Genomic DNA, 19062 nt, shown 5'->3' with positions numbered 1-19062 from the left:
AGCTACAGGTCTTGCAGTGTGCTATCATGGTGTCTGAGTTCATATATATCTGGATGATACTGTTTCCTTGGAGTTAAGCACCAAAAGTTAAGGCTTTTAAACCCTTCTGCCTCCTCTTCTGCACAGTTCTTTGAGTTTGAGGATGATATTTCATTTAGGGCTGAGTGCTCCAAAATCTCCCACTCTCTGCACATTGCTCATTTATGGATCTCTGGAACAATTCCTGTCTTGGGGTTTCTATTGCTGCAATGAAACACCATGACCAAGAATCATGTTTGTGTATGTGTTGGGGGGGTGTTATTTGGTTATTTCAGATCATAGTTCATCATTAGAGGAAGTCAGAACAGGAACTCAAACGGGTGAAACCTGGAGGCAGGAACTGATGCAGAGGCCATGGAGGGTTACTGGAGCTGCTTCCTGGCTTGCTTTCCCCTGGCTTGCTCTACCTACTTTCTTACAGAACCCAGGACCAACAGTCTGGGGATGGCACTACCAACCATACATTGGGACTTCCCCCTTTATTCACTAATTGGGAAAATGCCTTACAGCTGGATCTCATGGAGGCATTTCCTCAACTGAGGCTCCTTCCTCTTTAGTTCCTAGCTACTGTCAAATTGACACACAAACCCAGTCAGTTCATTTCCCATCTACTGCAAGAAGCTTCTCTGATGAGGGTTGAGTGAACCACTGATTTGGGATCTAGCAGTAGGTTATTAGGAGTCATTTTATTGCTATGTTTCCTTTGCAAAATAATAGTAGTAGGTATTTCCTGGGTCCATGAACTATCTAGTTGTAGGTTCTTAGCCACTTTAGTAGTTTCATGTTTGAATTCCAGTTCACTAAGTGGACTTTAAACATAATTTACCGAGAGAAGGGGGGTTGTTGGATACTCCTGTAACATTTGTGCCACTATTACATCATATATTTTGCAGGCAAGTTGCTGTTGTAGCAAGTGGGTTTGTAGCTGGGTAATATTGGTGAGTATCTTTTCCTCTGGTATTATGAAAAAAACCTTCCATCCACTACCATGAACACTAGTCAGTAGGAGTGAAGCTTCTAGTTGGGCAACAGATCAATTTCTCCATGCTTGATGACATAAATGGTATCTTTAGCAATAAGGCCTTACTGTCAGGTTATGGAAAGTAACCAATAGCTTTAGCAATACTGTGATGTTGGGGGAAGGTGTCTATAGGACTCTGTTGTCCAACAACTCAACAAGACTTAACCCATTTTGGGCATTGGAGGTTTTACTTGGTGGCTTAAGATACCTAGTTGGGGCATTATCTGTCCCATTATATGGTGACTCCATTTAAACTCCTTTCATATATGTATATATTTTAGGAAGCTTTTACAATCGTAAGTTTCCATAGGTTTTTCAAAAGGCAATTATAATGTTAGTTGTCCCTCTCCATATTCCCTCCTTTCTCCTGTCCTCCCATCTCCCTCCCCATTTAACATTCCTTTCCATCTGCACCTTTTTCTATGCTTCCTAGTGCTTCAACTTTCAACTCGACATTGCTTAGAGTCATAAGAGAAAGGAGTCCTAATTAAAGTGTTACCTTGACCAGATTGGCCTGTGGGTATTATCTTGACTGCCTTAATTGGCATGCTGGTCCAGCCCACTTTGTGTGGTACCATTTCCTGGGCAGGTGGGCTTGAGCTGTATAGAAAAGCTAGCCAAGCAAAAGCCTGTGAATGAGCCAGAAAACAGTGTTCCTCCAAGGTTTCTGCTTTAATTTCTTGTCCTATCCTGGTTTACTTCAGTGATGGACTGTGACCCATAAACTCTTTCTTCTCCTAAGATGCTTTTGGCCAGAGTGTCTGTTATCACAGCAACAGAAATGTTAAGTAGAATACTAGACTATTCAACCAGTCTCTAGGCTTTAAATTCTACTTAAATGTTGATTTTAGTCAGTTTAATGGTTATGACTCCATTTCATTTATGGAAATGCCTACCCACTTTCTTAAGCTTGTGCAGAAGACACTTAAAATATAACATGACCTAACAATAACTCGATTACCCTCTTCCCAACCTGCTTCTCCCTCTAAAGTTTCATATATTATTAAATAGCATATTACCTATTCAAATGTCTGTCAAAAATCTGAAACCTATTCTTGAAACCACCCCATCCCCAACCCCTGCAACAAACTCAATGTCCAAACTTGTTTAGATAATGCTAGACTCTCAGGATCGGGAAGAAGCCAAGCAAGTCCAAAGTGCTTTTTCAACTCTCTTGCATTATATTTGTTAATGTCTCACTGACCACAGCAAGTCAGGGCTTGTTAGAGTCAGTAGAGCGACACATCAAAGGTTACATATAATTTGAGACGCTATTTTTACAGTCTGTCATGTTAACCTTCATGTTTTCATTTCCTTTACCTCTTTAAAATTCCACACAGAAACTCAAGCAATCTTTCTAAAAGACTTATGGACACACACACTCCACTCTTTGGCCCAAACCCTACCAAGTCTTCATTTAAAATCCATCCTCGGGGGCTGGAGAGATGGATCACACACTAAGTGCCCTTGCTGCTCTTCCAGAGGACCTGTGTCTGGTTTCCAGCAACCGGATGAAGCAAGTTAGAACTGCCTTCAACTTCAGTTCCAGAGGGCATCAAAAGCCAATCCTCTTATGGCTTCCTTGGGCACCTGCACACACACCCATCTCTCTCCTCTCTCTCTCTCTCTCTCTCTCTCTCTCTCTCTCTCTCTCTCTCTCTCTCTCTCTCTCTCTCTCTCTCTCACACACACACACACACACACACACACACACACACACACAAATCTAAAATAGATATCCAATCTCAATCATAAACTGAAGACTCGGGATCCAGCATTCCTCAGTCTACCTCATTGCACGGAATATGGCAGAACACAGAATATAGTATTTGTTGAATGGGTGCACAAACGCTTTCTGTGTCCTAGGACTGAGCTAATCTATGCGTTGCTACACTCTTCCCACGTGAGCAGGATACTCACACGAAATGTGAATTCCATATTGAGGAAAACTGGGTGCTTCTTACGCCCTACCTTACAACAGTAACCTTCCTTCATTTCCTCATTCCTACACTTGCAAAAAAAATTTTTAAAAAAAGAAGGGCTTTGGAAAACTTAGTCATCAGTTCTTCACATTCCGTTGGATTCAGGTCTCACGCTACCAGCATCGGAAACAGCGCTGAAAGATAGAACACTGCTCCGCTCGCCAAGGACGAACAGTCAAGGTTCCGCGGACAGATCCACAGAACGGCACGCTGGGAGTTGTAGTCTCCCAGGGAGACGTGAGGCAGAGCGGGTGTGGGGGCGAGGGGCGAATCCTGGAGCATGCTGGGAGTCGTAGTCAGGCTGCCTGTACGCCCAATAGGAAACGGGGCCTTCCGCGCTGCATTCTGGGAACTGTAGTCTTTCTGCGACCTCGAACCTTCGGGGTGAAGAGGCGCCCGGCTCGCCGCCATCTTAGGTCTCGAGGTGCGGCGCCTGAGAGTCAGCGCGCAGGCGGGCTCAACCCTGGCGCCGGGCGGGCCCCGCCTCCTGGGTGCCCGGAGCCCGCCCCTCGCCCAGGCTCCGCCCTCCCCCACGTGTCTGCGGCCGAGGGGAGGCGCCTGAGCCGGAGCGGGCTCTCCACCGGTCTGGCCCGGTCCTCACACAGGCTTCTGTCGGCGGCTCCCGGGAGCGTCCCCGGCTGCCGGATGCTTCCGCCCCGGCTGCGGCGGGCCGGGCTGGACGCTTAGTGCCCGGCTCGAGCCCTGCCTGGAGCTCCCGCGGGGGTGGCAGCGGCCTCCGCCCCGCGGAGACGGAGCGGCTGGAGGACGAGGCGGCGGCCGCGGGGAGGAGGATGGGGGCTAACCAGTTAGTGGTGCTCAACGTGTACGACATGGTGAGTGCTGCCCCTGGCGACCCTCGCGGACCGGCTGGGACCCCGGCCCGCGGCTTCCTGCCTCGCGTCCCCGCCTCCAGCGTAGCGCTCGGGGTGGGGGGAGGGGGGAGGGGACGCCGCGCTGCCTTCTAATCCCCACACTGGCCGGCGCGCCTCCTGGAGATGCCCGGCGAGCCCCAGGGAGGGCTGGGGTTCGAGCCTCCTCCCAGCCCTCAGCTCCCCTGACCGTGGGCCCGACCCCGGGCGGACGAGCGGCGTCCTCTCCGAGGTTCCCGTCGCCGTGCGACCTCCCCGCCACCACCTGGCCCCCGAGCTGCCCGGCCGGCTCCCCTCTGTCCTGATCCTCGCCGTCTCCAAATGCTCAAGTCTTCAACAACTCCCAAGGCCCTCGAGTCTAGGAAGTCGCAGCTGCGATGCGGATGCTAGAGTCTCCCCAAAGGTGAACAGGAGCCAACACACCCTCGTCTCCAAGGCAGCCTCATTAAAATGAATGAAGCTAAAATTTATCTAGAAAATAGCCCCTTTGAATTCTTTAGAGATCAGGGAGGTGCTCTTTTCCTAGACTCCGAAGACCACTTTCCAGGTGTTGCAACAGGTGGATGACGTGACCACTAGAGAGGGAAGGGAAGCCTTGTTTATTATGTCATCTAACTTTGAAGAACTGCGAACACACAGGCTAGGGTTCAGAGACTGGCTCCTGTGTGGTTGCAGTTGCAATACCTAGCCCTAGAAGCACTGTGTAGAGTATATGATCGCCACGGTGAGATACAAATTTGGGTTTGTTCTCTTGCCTTTGGTTACTTTTTTTTTTTTTTTAACAGAAGCCTGAAAATTTCTTGTATGTGCACTGAGAAAAATTCTCCGTCATTATTTCTGTTGGCTTAAGGCTACTTAGAAGAAATTCAACAGTGGGGAGTCTTGGTTTTTATTTACAGCTCTTAGCTCTTCTTTATATTGTTTATAAGTTGTTTTTCTTTTTAATGAACAGGGAACTATTGATATAAAGGGATTCCTCGTGCCATATCTAGGCGTTATCGTTGACAGGGTATATGGTCTGCCTGTAACTAGAAGTGGGGCTTCCAGTAGGTTCCAATGTAAGTCTGGAGATGAAAGGAGGTGGGTTAACAGGCCAGGAAAAGTGAATCATGATAGAAAAAGTTGAATAACAATAGATTCTGGAAGATCGTATGACATTCCTGGTTAGAAATTATTCTCTGGATTTAAACTTTGTGTTCTGTTCCTTGAGAATTCTTTCTTCAGATTTAATATTGCCCTTTTATTATTTTAGTGCTTCCTGCCCATCAGACTTTGAATTTTTTTTTTTTTTTTGATGAAGACTATTATAAACTATCCCTCTGGATATGTTTTACTCTAGAGAATATATATTGAGATATCTATATTTTTAATAAATTAGGATTATGCAGTGACTGGTGGTCATGGTTTCAGATTCCCAAAGAAATCTGTAAAGCAGAGTTTTGCTTTTTAGATCAAATTGAGAATGTATTACATGATGTGTAGTGTGTGTTGTGTGAATCAGGGAAAGTCATTACTAATCTCAAAGTGGTAAGGACTAGGGATGATATTCAAACCAGTGATTTTTTTAGAGGAAGAGTGTTTTAAATGATTTTAAAATATGAAGTAATTAAAAAAGAATTTATTCCTCCTGTCACTTTAGTACATAGTTACAGAGAAAGCAGACAGAAAAAAGAGTTAAGTGACCTTCCCAGGTGATCAAAAGCAGGATCTAGAATTTCTAGATGACAGTCTTGATTCAGTATTGTCTCTGTGGAATGATTCCCTTAATTATTTCTTACATATTGTGTTATTTCATCAAGAGGAAGAGAAACATTTGAATAAAAATGTTTAAGAAACTTGCCCTTGTATGTTCTTTTGAGAGCTTTTGGTCTATGAACACTTATATCACTTATTCAAAAACTTACCATTACTTATTTAATTTTGACCCTGTAGAACCACAGATAGGCTTTATTACTTCTCTGCTTTAAGGAATTTAGGATATCATAAGGAGGATATCAGAAGAGTTACAATTTAGAGCAGAATAGCATTATTTTAATAAGAGCAGAAGAGGACCCAAAGTTGACTATTTTGTGGTTGTATGATGAGGAAATGCTGAAAGAAAAAAGGGAGTGAACTAGAAGTTGGCAGGGTCTTCAAGGGCAGAGATCAGTCAGCATGGAAAAAGGATACAAAGAGAGCACAGGCTGATCTCTAGGAGTTTTGAACTGGTGCAGTTTTACTGGAGGATAGATGCATGAAAAAAAAAAAAACTGAAATCTCTATCACAACTTTGAGTGAGTGAAGGATTGTGAAGACTCTTAACCTTGGAGGGGGAGGGGTCACATTCTTTAAGACAAAGCCAAGTGGATTAAGGTATACATTTTTACCTGTTATACCCATTTTTCTCAAATCAGTTTTCCTTAGTGATATATTTTGCTTGATGCCCAGGGTAAATTTTTTTCAACTTTGGTTATAATTTCTGTTCTTTCTAGGTGCCTTTGATGATAATTGCTTTTGTTTATAAGCCTGGTACATCAGCTGTTCCAAAATCAACCATTGGTTTTCCCTGTCATCTGCTTCAACTATGACTGTATTTTTTCTGTTCACTAGATTGGATGGCTATAGATCATTCCTCCTCTTCTACACCTACCACATGTGTGTAAATAATGAGCAGGGTTGTCTGTGTTACCTTCCTTTTTGTGGAGGACTAATCTAGTCCTCAAAAGATTATGCTAAACTATTACTTACTTTCTGTCTCTCCTTTTTTTTTGTGATTATAGTCTATATACTTTGGAGCAACCCTACTACCGATAAAATATGGTAGTAGTCATTCTCTGAAACTTGGGAAAGATTATTCATATATTCTTAATTTACTTGTATGTATAAAAAGTCAGGAAATTCAAGTATCGTTCAATTACTGGAAGAAGTCTTTGATATAGTTGCTTTAACACAGTGTTTATTTTTCATAGATCCAGAATTTGTGTACTTTAAGCTATCCTAGCTACTAATGAAGTTCTTAAAAATTAAAACATGCAAGTGTTTATGTTTATCAATTCATCCTAGAAACAAGTTTCTTTCTTTTTAAAAAGTGCCTATGTATTTTCAGAGTCTTTAAAAGATAGGAAAGAAGCTGGGTGGTGGTGGTGCACGCCTTTAATCCCAGCACTCAGGAGGCAACAGCAGGTGGATCTCTGAATTCAAGACCAGCCTGGTCTAGAGTGAGTTCCAGGACAGCCAGGGCTACACAGAGACCCTGTCTTGAAAAACAAACAAAAACAGCAACAAAAAGTGGCAAAGAAACAACCTAGAACACTTGTCTGAACTGTGTTGTTTTAGCCTAATTCTCAGACTCAGACTCCTCCAAGAGAGTATAAAGTATGATAAGATCTGAGTTTTCTTTCATACATCTGTAGACTTAATTCAGACTTTCTAAATGACTTCCATGTACACTCATGTATTATATACGAAGTATACTCTTCACCTAACCAGTCCATACAGTCTGTGAATCCACATGTCTAGCAGCAGATTTTGCCCCTTCTTTCTATGCCTCTCCTATGCTTACTGTTCCCTCTATGTACCCCCAAATCCCACCACTGCCACTTTTGATAGCCAACACTCTTTACTCAGTACCTCAGATCAAAAACTTGGAAGTAAACCTAAATCCCTCATTATAAATCCTTCAGTCCGTGGCTTGGCCTGGTCCAGCTCTTAGTTTTGGTTGAAAGTAACAACTTGACAATCATCAGCTTATATGGGAAAGTAATATCTTAAACCCTGAGATTCAAAAGCTCCCGAGATAGTTCAGCAGCTCAGTCATGTCATTAAGATTTTGCAACCTCCTACTCTTCTGTGCTCAGCTTGCTGGCGTTTGTCTCTGTGTCCTCAGAGTTGCAAAGTTACTGCCAGAGCACTAAATTCAGTGTCCTCGTATAAGAGAATTGTGGAAGTGAGATGTAGTGGGATCGGGGAGGAGTCCACCTGCCCCCTACTTTAACAGAAGAAAAAAGCTTAGGCAGAGCCACCCTCTCTTTCTTCCTGCAGACATTGTTCAGAATGCCTCACATGTACCTATGCTGAACCTGAAGAAGTGGAGAGCTGGGTTTCTCTCTTTTGTAGGCGAGTTGTAGGTAGCTAGCTAGTTTTGAACTTAAGCAGGGTGTCTGTCACACATTTGAATTGTGTGTCCACACACATGCATATGTGGCAGTCAGACAACCTCAGGTGTCCTTGGTTGCTGGCCACCTTTTTTTTTAAAAAAATGGGTTTCTGACTAGCCTAGAACTCACCCGGTTGGCTAAATTGACTGGATAGTGAGCCCCAGGGATCCACCTGTTTCTGCCTGTCCTGAGCAGATATTATCATTTTGGGGGCTGGAGAAATGGCTTAGCAGTAAAGAGCACTGGGTGCTCTTCTGAAGGACCCAGGTTCAATTCCCACCTTCACACACACACACATACATGCAGGCAAAACACCAGTGCACATAAAAATAAATAAATATTTAGAAAAAAACAAATGTTATTGTCCTTGGCTTTTGGCAGGGGTGAGGGGTGAGTAAGACAGTCTCTTACTATGTAGCAATGATTGTCCTGGAGCTTACTGTGTAGACCAGGCTGGCCTGGAACTCTCAGCTCTGCCTGCCTGCCTGCCTGCCTGCCTGCCTGCCTGCCTGCCTGCCTCCAAGCTCCACTACCCCCAACACCCCTGTGATAGACTCTTAGCTCTCCTGAACCATAAGCCCAAATAAACCCTTCTTTCTGTAAGTTGCCTTGGTCCTAGTAGTCTATCATAGCAATAGAAAAGTATCTAATACAGAATTTGGTATTGGGGATGGGCAGTGCTATGAATAACCTGACCATGTTGGGTCTGGTAGAATATGGAAGATGTTGGGACATTGTACTAGGTAAGCTGTAGGATGCTGTAAGCAAGGCTTACCAGGTCATCCTAGGAGGAGCCTGGAAGGTAGTGCAGAGAGTTATGCAGACTGGAGGTCTAGCTCAAGAAATTTCACAAGGGAACAATGTTAACAGCTGTGCTAAGAAACCATTCCTGTGCTATTTGGGGAGGGAGGGAGGGTGTGTATGTATTGTGTGTGTGTGCTTTCTGCTCATGTCCTAAGAATTTACCTGAGGTTAAATTTAAAGAAATGGACTAGCCAGTTGATCCCAGCATTTGGAGGCAAAGGCAGGTGGATCTCTGTGAGTTCAAGGCCAGCCTGGTCCACAGAGCTAATTCCAGGACAGCTAGGGGTATTAAACAGAGAAACCCTGCCTACAAAAACAGCAACAACAACAACAACAAACAAAAATGAAAATAAAAGTAATGAAATAATTTCTTTGGCAGAGGAGAACATACTTTTTGATGAGGGGGAAAAAAGCACCAAGGAGACTTAATGTTTCAGCTTGTGATGAAAGAGATACGAGATTAATGTCTGATCTGCACTGAAATAAAGAAAGGGGTACCAACTTGTGAAAGGAAAATGCCAGAGAATTTTCTGCTTCTAGAAAGGATAAAAGCTTCTACATTTTAAGGGACAAAGTGTCTATCCCAAACCTATGCCGCACTTGTCAGTGTCATCCATGTGGTACTGTCTTTAGAGTCATGAAGGGTAAGTGAAAAGACACTGGAGTCAGTGAGGCCAGGCAGTATGGCAAGGGTGTTTTTACATAGAGACCATTGTTCAAAGATGTGGAAGTGAAGTTGTGTTTTGTTGGAGATCCCAAGATTTTGGAGCTGCCAGAGCCATGAACATTTCTTAGAGCTATATACAGGGAGTGGACCACCCAAGAGAGAGAAAATATCATTACAGGCAGCAAATCTGGAAGGGCAGAGTGATCTAAGCCCTTTGTATCAGGCATGGAGCTACAGGGTTTGGAGTTGGTCCTGCTGGGTTTCAATTGGCTCAGTATTTCTCACTGTGTCATGATTTCTCCCGTTTGGAATAGTAGTGTATATTCTGTGAATTGTATTCTGGAAGTATGTAATTTGCTTTTTGGTTTTACAATTAAGAGATTGCCTGGAGTCTGAGAAGAGACTGAACTTTTAAGCAGTGTTGAGATTAAAAGACTATGGAGACTTTTGAAGTTGGACTAAATATCTTTTGCATTATGATACGGCCATGAGCCTATAGGGGCTCAGGGAGTGGAATGTGGTGGTTTCAGTGATAGATGCCCCTTCATAATCTTAGGCATTTGAATATTTGGTCCCCAGTTTGTGGCATTGTTTGGGTAGGATTAGAAAGTGGTCTTGCTGGAGGAAGTATGTCACTGGGGCAGGCTTTAAAATTACAAAAGCCACATGTCATTTCCAGTTTGCCTTCTCTGTTTCCAGCTTAAGTTTCGAGGTATGAGCTCTCAGCAGCTCCAGTCGCCGCGTCTGCCTGCTGCTGCCATGTTCCCACTGTGATCAGTCTTATCCCTGGAACCGTAAACCCAGAATAAACACTTTCTTCTACAAGTTGTCTTGGTCATGGTGTTTTATCACAACAGAGATAAAACAGCCTTGAGTAGTCTTTCCCTCCAGTTCTGCCTGCAGCTTATGTGACCTCTCTCCTGGGGCAGCTATACTCAGTACCTGTAGCTTTTTTTGGTAGGCATCCTATTAATAGTCCTGGGATCTCTCTTTTAACTGGCTCCACCTTCACAGCTTTTATACTGTGACCTCTCAGGACCACCTTTCGGAGACTCCAACCCTGCCAGACAATAATTGCCAGGCCTCAGTAGCTGCTTTCTTATTTTTACATGCCTGCAAAACATTTGAATACTATTTGAATAATGATGCCAAGTTCTGCTGCCAGTTTCAGATGTAGTCCGGTCCCCTCCTACCACAGCTGTGGCTTCCCCATGTACCTTGGCCGTTCAGTCTGAGAACACACTTTCCTAGGCAGTTATTTTCTTGATTTTTATCAGCGAACCTCTTCCCCCATTCTCAGTTCAGGATCTCTTCTATTGAATTTGCATTCTTCACAATAGTCTTCAGTAGGCAGAGGTTTTCATTATTACTATTATTATTATTATTATTATTATAACCAGGGATACCTTTCCTGTTATGTCATTAGAGAGTACAAGATTTCTCTTTAAAGGCATTAGTCTCTAACAGTTGAAACTACTGTCTTCATACGTGCCTTTTCTACATCTTTATTTTTATTATGTGCATGTTGAATGATGGGGAAGGGGGCTGTCCTAGGGTCATGTCATGGTACACATGGAGGTCAGAGGACAACTTTGTGGAGTCAGTTCTCTCCTTTTATCTTTGTTTTTTTGTTGTTTTGTTTTTCGAGACAGGGTTTCTCTGTGTAGCTTTGGAGCCTATCCTGGCACTCGCCCTGGAGACCAGGCTGGCCTCAAACTCACAGAGATCCGTCTGCCTCTGTCTCCCAAGTGCTGGGATTAAAGGCGTGGGCCACCAACGCCCAGACCTCTCCTTTTATCTTTACATGGGACCAAACTCCAATTTCCAGGCTCATGAGGCAAGCACATTTAGCCATTTCCCTGACCCCTTTTCTGCATCTTTAAATTCACAGTCCTTTCCTTGCCAGATGGTACCTTTCTCATATTTTCCTACTCTCCTCTCTCACTGTACATCTAAGAGGAGTGAGTAGTAATAACTAAGCCAGTGCTTGGATATTATGCTGACCTGAAATTTCCCTGCCAAACAAATTGGTCAATTACTTTTTTGTGGTTTTCAAAACAGGTTTCTCTGTAGCTTTGAAGCCTGTCTTGGAACTTGCTCTGTAGATCAGACTGGCCTCGAACTCACAGAGATCCACCTGCCTCTGCCTCTCAAGTGCTGGGATTAAAGGCGTGCGCCACCAATGCCTGGCTGCCAACTACTTTTGAATCACCATCAGTTATGTTTTTAGGACGGGGCAGTGTGCAGCCAGATTCTTTACCAGGCTGCAATGCTTATATGACTTCTAACTCAAATCTCAGTAGGGTCACTGGGCCTCTGTTTGCACTTCTCTTGGCATTTGTATTAGCTACTTTCCTGTTGCTGTAAGACAATACTCTGACCAAAAGCAACTTAGGGTAAGAAAGAGTTTATTTGGCTTACATTTCCTGAGTGCCACCACACTCAGCTTTAATTTTTTATTTTAACTTAATTTTTTAATTAAAAATGTTTGGCTTGCCATAACCTGGAGTCACCTGAGAAGAGAGCCTCAACTAGAATTCATTTTCTAGATCAGGTTGTCTTGTGGACATGCCTTTGGGGATTATATTGTTTGTCAATTGAATTTGGAAGATAGCAGTAGTAGTAGCACCATTCCCTATTCTGGTGCTCCTTAGCTATATAAGGTAAAGCTAGATGAGGGCAAGCAAATTATCCGTTTGTTTCTCTGTGCTCTTGACTGTAGGTGCACTTGAGTCCCTGCCTTGACTTCCCTCCAGTGAAGAGCCAGATAAACCCTTGACCGAGGGGCTTCGTGTCAACATGTTTGTCACAGCGACAGAAATGAAAATAGAACATCCTCACATAAAATTTTAGAAATAATCTGTATGTTTGTTCTTAAGTAGGGTACCATTTGTTTCAAACCATTTATAAAATAATCCATATTTCCCCGTCTTAACTTGGCCCATAAGCTAGCTGAAAAAGTTTGTAAAAAATGAAACTTTAGTGAAATAACATTTAGTGATTTGAGGAGGGAGATAATGGATATAGGACATTGATTTTTTCTTATTAAAAGAGCTAATTTTTAAGGGATTTTGTTTACCGGCTATTATAAGGAGAAAGGAAGCCACGTGGTATCTAAGTTAAAGCGAATAACAAAGGAAATCAAAGAAAGGGGAAGGAAAGAGAAAAAAGAAAAACCTGCCCAGATTGTAAGTAGCACAGATGTAACTAAGCACTGTTAACACTTAAACTATACTCTCATCCAGCATGTTTTCTCCCTGGAAGGCTAGGGGTAACCTTAGCAGTGGTTCTCATTTTCCTAATGCTGTGGCCCTTTAGTACAGCTCCTCATGGGGTGACCCCCCCAGCCATAAAATTATTTTCATTGCTACCTCATAATTGTAATTTTGCTACTGTTATAAATCGTAATATAACTATATAATATACAGGATATCTGATATGCGACCCCAAAGGGGTCATGACCCACAGGTTGAGAACCAGTGGCTTAGGGCATCTGTCCACCATATGCAAGGCCTTGAAAAATGGAAAGAACTGTTCTACTCTCACACTTCCTCTCTGAACTTCAATTTCCACAGTGTTCTCTATAACTCGTGGATGTACAGTAACCAATAACAATAATAATAAAATAAAAAAATAGCATATGTCCTAAACTTTTTCTGTAAAGGTTAGTTTTATCCACCTGACTGGGCCATGGTAGCCGTTCATGTTGTTGCCCTAGGTCTTGGACTTGCTGGTCTCCACAGTCTCATGAGCTAGTTCCTTACAATAATCATTCATATGTTAGACCCCCCGAAAACTCAGGTATCCAGGGTCCCAGGCCACGACTGCGGTCACCCCAATCACCAGGCGGATTCAAGAGCTTGCTGCAAACTGCACAAGGCTTTATTGTAATTTAACGAGCTAACCCCATGTTAGCTCGGGTCTTTCACCCACCCGCCATGGCGGATGGCTAGCAAAAGACAGCTCCTAGGGCCTCCCAAGAGATCTTATAGGGCAGCATAAGGGGAGGTCTAGGGGTACGCACAGGCTCACTATTGGTGCGCCTCCAGGTTTGGAGGGCTTGTCCTGTGTTGATTGGTCAACTGGTTGTTATGGCCCATAGGCCCTCCCAGGGTGGTTGCTATGCTTTGTGCGTCATTGCTGTGCGCTTGTCCGTAAAGCACACCCAGGGTCGTAAAGCATAGCGCCACCAGCTAACTTCTGATTGGTTCCTTGCCATGAGGCAGGCATCTGACTTTCTAGTGACTGACTAACTTTTGATTGGTTCCTTGTCACAAGGCAGTCATCTGACCTCTAAGTGACCAAGGCAAGGTTATGGCAAGCACGTGTTCGGCTGTTATGGCTGCCGAAAGGGAAGCTGGTCCCTTCACATAATCATGTCTGGGGTTAGATTCCAGTCTTCCATTAGTCACTCTGCCACACTTCTAGCTGCTCCAATTCAAACATTTCTATATACTCCACGGCTCAGCAACTGACTGTGGTTAGAGAGAAACACATGACCACTCTGACAGGACTTACTTAGAAATCGTGACCACATATCCCAAGACAGACTTTAAATGCTATCTGGCAGTGCTACCTTTTTCCTCTGGTCAATCGACTTTTCCAGTCTCCAAGGAAGCTACAGTATTTCAAGCCTTGTTTACTACTCCTTATTCTGAGCTACTTTCCAAGATGACCCTACCGATTATGCCACTTGAGGGTGAATTTTAAACACTGGAAGTGTGTCCTCTGTCCACCACCGCTGACCTGTCACTACCTTCTTTCCTCCTGTTGCATGGAGTGACAGGCTGCCCGTGCTGTGCTCAAATTTGACCGTGTGGCTTTAGAGCCACTTCTTTCCTAGCCTGCCAATGTGAGCTCCTCATTTCCTTCAGAATAGTTTCCAATCTCCTTCCTGTTATATCACTTTTCCCACTCTGCTGCCTCATTCCAATTAACAAGCATATATGCTAAAATGTTTTCCAGTGCAGAGCCATTTAAACTCAGAGGAATTTACCATGACATTTGTTAAACATCCACTGCATTGTACCATGATCTCAAGGTGGGAATTTGTCCTTTTTTAAAAAGATTTGTTTTTGTTATTTTTTTTAAGATTTTAATTATTTATTTGTATACAACATTCTGCTTCCATGTATATCTGCACAGCAGAAGAGGGCACCAGATCTCATAACGAATGGTTGTGAGCCACCATGTGGTTGCTGGGAATTGAATTCAGGACCTCTAGAAGAGCAATCTGTGCTCTTAACTGCTGAACCATCTCTCCAGCCCTGTTTCTGTTATTTTTTAATTGTGTGTGTCTGTGTGAATGTGTGCCATGTGCACACAGTTATCAATGGAGGTTAAATGAGGGCATCAGATCCCCTGGAGCTGGAGTTACAGGTGGTTGTGAACTACCCAGTGTTGTTGTTGGGAACTGAAATGTGGTCCTCTGAAAGAGTTGTGTATGCTTTAACTTCAGAGTCGTCTCTCTAGTCCTGGGGATTGGTCTTTTCAAATCAGCTTCTCCAAAACTTCATTACTTTCATTTTTATTTATAAAGTGTTTCTCCTTTTCTAGGTAGGGTCTTGCTGTGTATCCTAGCCTGGCTTTCAATTCACTATTGTTTTCCTGCTGTCTTTGTAGTGCTAAGGCTGATAATAATGAGAACTGACCTGTTTATTATATTTTCTGTGGGAACTAAACAGTAATGCAGTAGCATAGATTTCAGGCTTCTCACAACAGGGCAGTGTATTAGATAGGGTTTCTATTGCTGTGAAGAGGCACCATGACCATGACAACTCTTATAAAGGAAAACATTTAATTGAGTGGCTTACAGTTCCGAGGCTCGGTCCATTATACCATGGAGGGACATGTTGGTGGTGCAGGCAGACATGGTACTGGAGAGGTGGCTGAGAGGTTTGCACCTTGTGCAGGTGGCAGGATATATAAGCATATATAAGGATATTTAAGCATATATAAGAGCTCAAAGCCCACACCTACTCCAACAAGGCCACACCGCCTAATAGTGCCATTCCCTATCAGTTTAGGGAAGCCAATTACAAACAAACCACACATTGCACTCCCTGACCCCCATAAGCTTATAACAGTATCATAATGCAAAATGCATTTAGTCTAACTTCAAAAGTCTCCGTAGTCAATCACAGTCTGAACAATGTTTTAAAGTTTAAAGTCTTTGCTGAGATTCACAAAATCTTGATTGTAATCCCCTATAAAATTAAAATCAAAAACAGATCACACACTGCCAAGATACAATGGCACAGGATATATGTTACTGTTCCAAAAAAGTAGGGAAGGGACCATAGTGAGGAAATACTGGACCAAAATAAGACCAAAAACCAGCTGGGCAAACTCAATTCTGCATCCCTATGTCTGATGTCAAATACTCCTTAAATCTCCAATTCCTTTCAGCTTTGTTGAGTGAGACATACTTCCTTTTTCTTTTTCTTTCTTTTTTTTTTTTCCTCTTGGGCTGGTTCTGCACCCTGTTAGCAGCCTTCCTAGGCAGGTATCCCACGGCTCTGGCATCTGCAACATATTGGGTTCTCCAAGGCAATCCAGGCTTCACCTTCACAGCTTCCCACAATGACCTCTCTAGGCTTCCATTCAGGGACACTCCTGAAACATGGCTGGCCTCAATGGCTTTCCTTAGATTGGGAGGCAAAGGCAATGGTCCTTTTCTTCTATCCCAAACTCTAGAACCAATTGACCAGAGATACCAACTTCTGCTGTTTTCTGGGGCTGGAACATGGCCCCCTCATTTAATTACATCTTCATCAACTTTCTGTTTTCAATGGCGACCTTCACTGCCTAACCTCGGCTGGCCTTGAACTTGCTCTGTAGACCAACCAGGCTGGCCTCAAACTCGGAGATGTGCCAGCCTCTTCATTGAGTGCTAGGATTAGAGATGGACCCCACCACACCTATCTCTGAGCTTTCCTTTAGTTCCTTTTCAGAAGTTGGAAACTTGGCTGGGTGGGATCTTGCCCCGAGGTCTTAATTTGTTTATCTCCTTGAACACAGAATTTATCTCTATTCCCCTTTCTGGTACTCTTTTTCTCCTCAAAATTTAAATTAGGTAATTTACCCTGCTCAGCTTAATCCCTTTGATTATAAATCTTCATTAGAGTTCCCACTAAAAACCACATGACGGAGTCGATACTAGGCTGTTTTGAGATTTCCTCTGCCGATGGAATTAGTCCAAAACTCTTCACTTTAGCCTCAAGCCGACTTTTTGTACAAGGACAAAAAGCAGCCACATCCTTCACCAAAATAACACAAGACCTGCCTCTAGGCCACATACTAACATTCTCCTCTGAAACCTCCTGATCTGGCCCCCACACTTAAATCACATTCAGCACCTCTGCCTTTTACTTCAAGCATTTCACTGCTTTCCTAATCCACAGGCCCAAGGTCCATATTCCTTCCAACTAAAGTCCTGGTACCTACTTCTGTATTAGTTAGGGGTTCTGTTGCTGTGAAGAGACACCATGACCATGACAACTCTTATAAAGGAAGACATTTAATTGGGTGGGTTGCAGTTCTGAGATTCAGTCCATTATCATCTTAGTAGGACCTGGCGGCATGCAGGCAGACATGGTGCTGGAGGGGTAGCTGAGGGTTCTACATGGGTGACAGGAAGTGGTCTGAGATACTGTGTGTGACTTGAGCATATATAAGACCTCAAAGCCACCCCAAAGTGACACACTTCCTCCAACAAGGCCACATCTCCTAATAGTGCCATTGCCTTTGAGCTTTTGGGGGCCAATTGCATACATAGTACCACAGGCAGTGAACTTGAGGGTAGAGGCCAGGTCTTAGCTGATCTTTTTCTTCCTTATAAAGGTTTGTTGGAGGAAGGTATGGTGTGCACTCATGAGGCAGAGGCAGGTGGATCTATGTGACTTACAGGCCAGCCAACCACTGTGAGACAGTATTTAAAAAAGAGAGAGAGAGAGTGGGGGCCATTAGGCTTTCTCCTGAAGCTTGCAGAACAGTAAAGCAGGCATGCTGATGGAGACAGGCAATGGTGCTACCATTCTACTGTCTCAGCTATCTGTTGTTTTTATGAGTCTTCCCAATCTGTCCGATGAGAAACTGAAAGTCCTCAACCATCTTTATTGATTTGGTCTAAGAGGCAGAACTGAGGAGGGAGCGACAGGTGGCTGTATTTGATCTCCTTAGTCAAGTTTGCTACCTGGAATTTGTTATCAGGGGTAGTATAATACAGATCTTTGTAAGCCTAGAATCAGGGAGCATGGTTTATATCCTTACGGTTTTATGGTAGTGTGGCCTTGGGGAAGTCAACTTAACTTCTGTGGCTGTGTTCCTCTCTAAAATGAGAATCACAGCAGTGTCCACATGATGGAGTTATTGCAAGGATCATGAATCAATTAAAATTTGCTTAGAATGATAGCTAGCACCCAATAAGCACTAGAAAATGCTAGCTGTTTTTAGTAGTGTTATCGTTTGCAGGACTATGTAAGCCAAGTGAGCTGTCATTTACCTGCTTCAGCAGTTACTTCGTAACTACAGTTTAGCTATAGTTCAGTGATAAAGCACTATGTTCACTCACCAATGCTACTTGGGAAAAAAGCTAATTTAAAATGCAGTTTAACATTCTTCACTTTATTTAAAGAAAAACTACACTTACAGAGAAAGAACAATGCTAACTAAATTGAAGTACTAAAAGTATTATTTTTTTGTTGTTGTTGGACACTAGCTTTAAAGTGCTAAATACATGTGCAAAAGTAGGGTTAGTCGGGCATTTATAATGCTCTCAAATGTTATGGAAGTTGTTTAAAAAAAGAGACAGAGTTAGCAAATTGTTCTGTGAATAAAATAGTTGAGTGTGGTGGTTTGAAAGAATAGAGTCCCCCGTAGACTCATAAGGAGTGGCACTATTAGGATGTGTGGCCTTGTTGGACTAGGTGTGGCTTTTTTTGGAAGAAGTTCATCACTAACTAGTGGGTGGGCTTTGGGGTCTAAATGCTCAAGCCAGATCTAGTGTGATGTTTACTTCCTACTGCCTGCTGATCAGATGTAGAACTCTCAGCTACCTGTCCAGCACCATGTCTGCCTGCACGCCACCATGCTTCCCACCACGATGATAATGAACTCTCTGAAACTGTAAGTCAGCACCAATTAACTCTTGTCCATTATAAAAGTTGCTGCTGCGGGGCGGGGCCTCAGAGGTTAAGAGCACCAACTGCTCTTCCAGAGGTCCTGAGTTCGATTCCCAGCAGCCACATTGTGGCTCACAACCATCTGTAATGAGGTCTTGTGCCCTCTTCTGGGGAGTAGGCATACATGCAGACAAAACATTGTATACAATAAATAATAAATACATCTTTTAAAAAAAAAGTTACTGCTGGGGCTGGAGAGATGGCTCAGTGGTTAAGAGCACTAGCTGCTCTTCCAGAGGTCCTGGGTTCAATTCCAAGCACCGACATGGCAGTTTACAACTGTCAAGCACAAAAAAGAAAAGACCCAGAGACAGATAATTGGGGTTCAACCTGAAGATTAGAGAAGCAAAGCAGCCAAACTA

General features: G+C 43.5%; 1 protein-coding gene across 1 annotated transcript in view; it reads left to right on the top strand.

Moving 5' to 3' along the window:
• The first annotated feature begins 3505 nt into the window (after positions 1–3505).
• The window catches only part of Desi2 (desumoylating isopeptidase 2), a 52604-nt gene continuing 37047 nt past the window's right edge, over positions 3506–19062 (top strand). The window contains exon 1 of the mRNA XM_027418867.2: positions 3506–3875. Coding sequence (XP_027274668.1) covers positions 3834–3875 — 42 coding nt within the window. The 5' untranslated portion in view covers positions 3506–3833. The remainder of the gene's footprint in view (positions 3876–19062) is intronic.

Source organism: Cricetulus griseus, chromosome 5, assembly GCF_003668045.3.
Source record: "Cricetulus griseus strain 17A/GY chromosome 5, alternate assembly CriGri-PICRH-1.0, whole genome shotgun sequence".
In the NCBI taxonomy this organism is placed as follows: Eukaryota; Metazoa; Chordata; class Mammalia; order Rodentia; family Cricetidae; genus Cricetulus; species Cricetulus griseus.
Note: the sequence above shows the minus strand (reverse complement) of the source record. Positions and strands in the feature narration are given on the sequence as shown.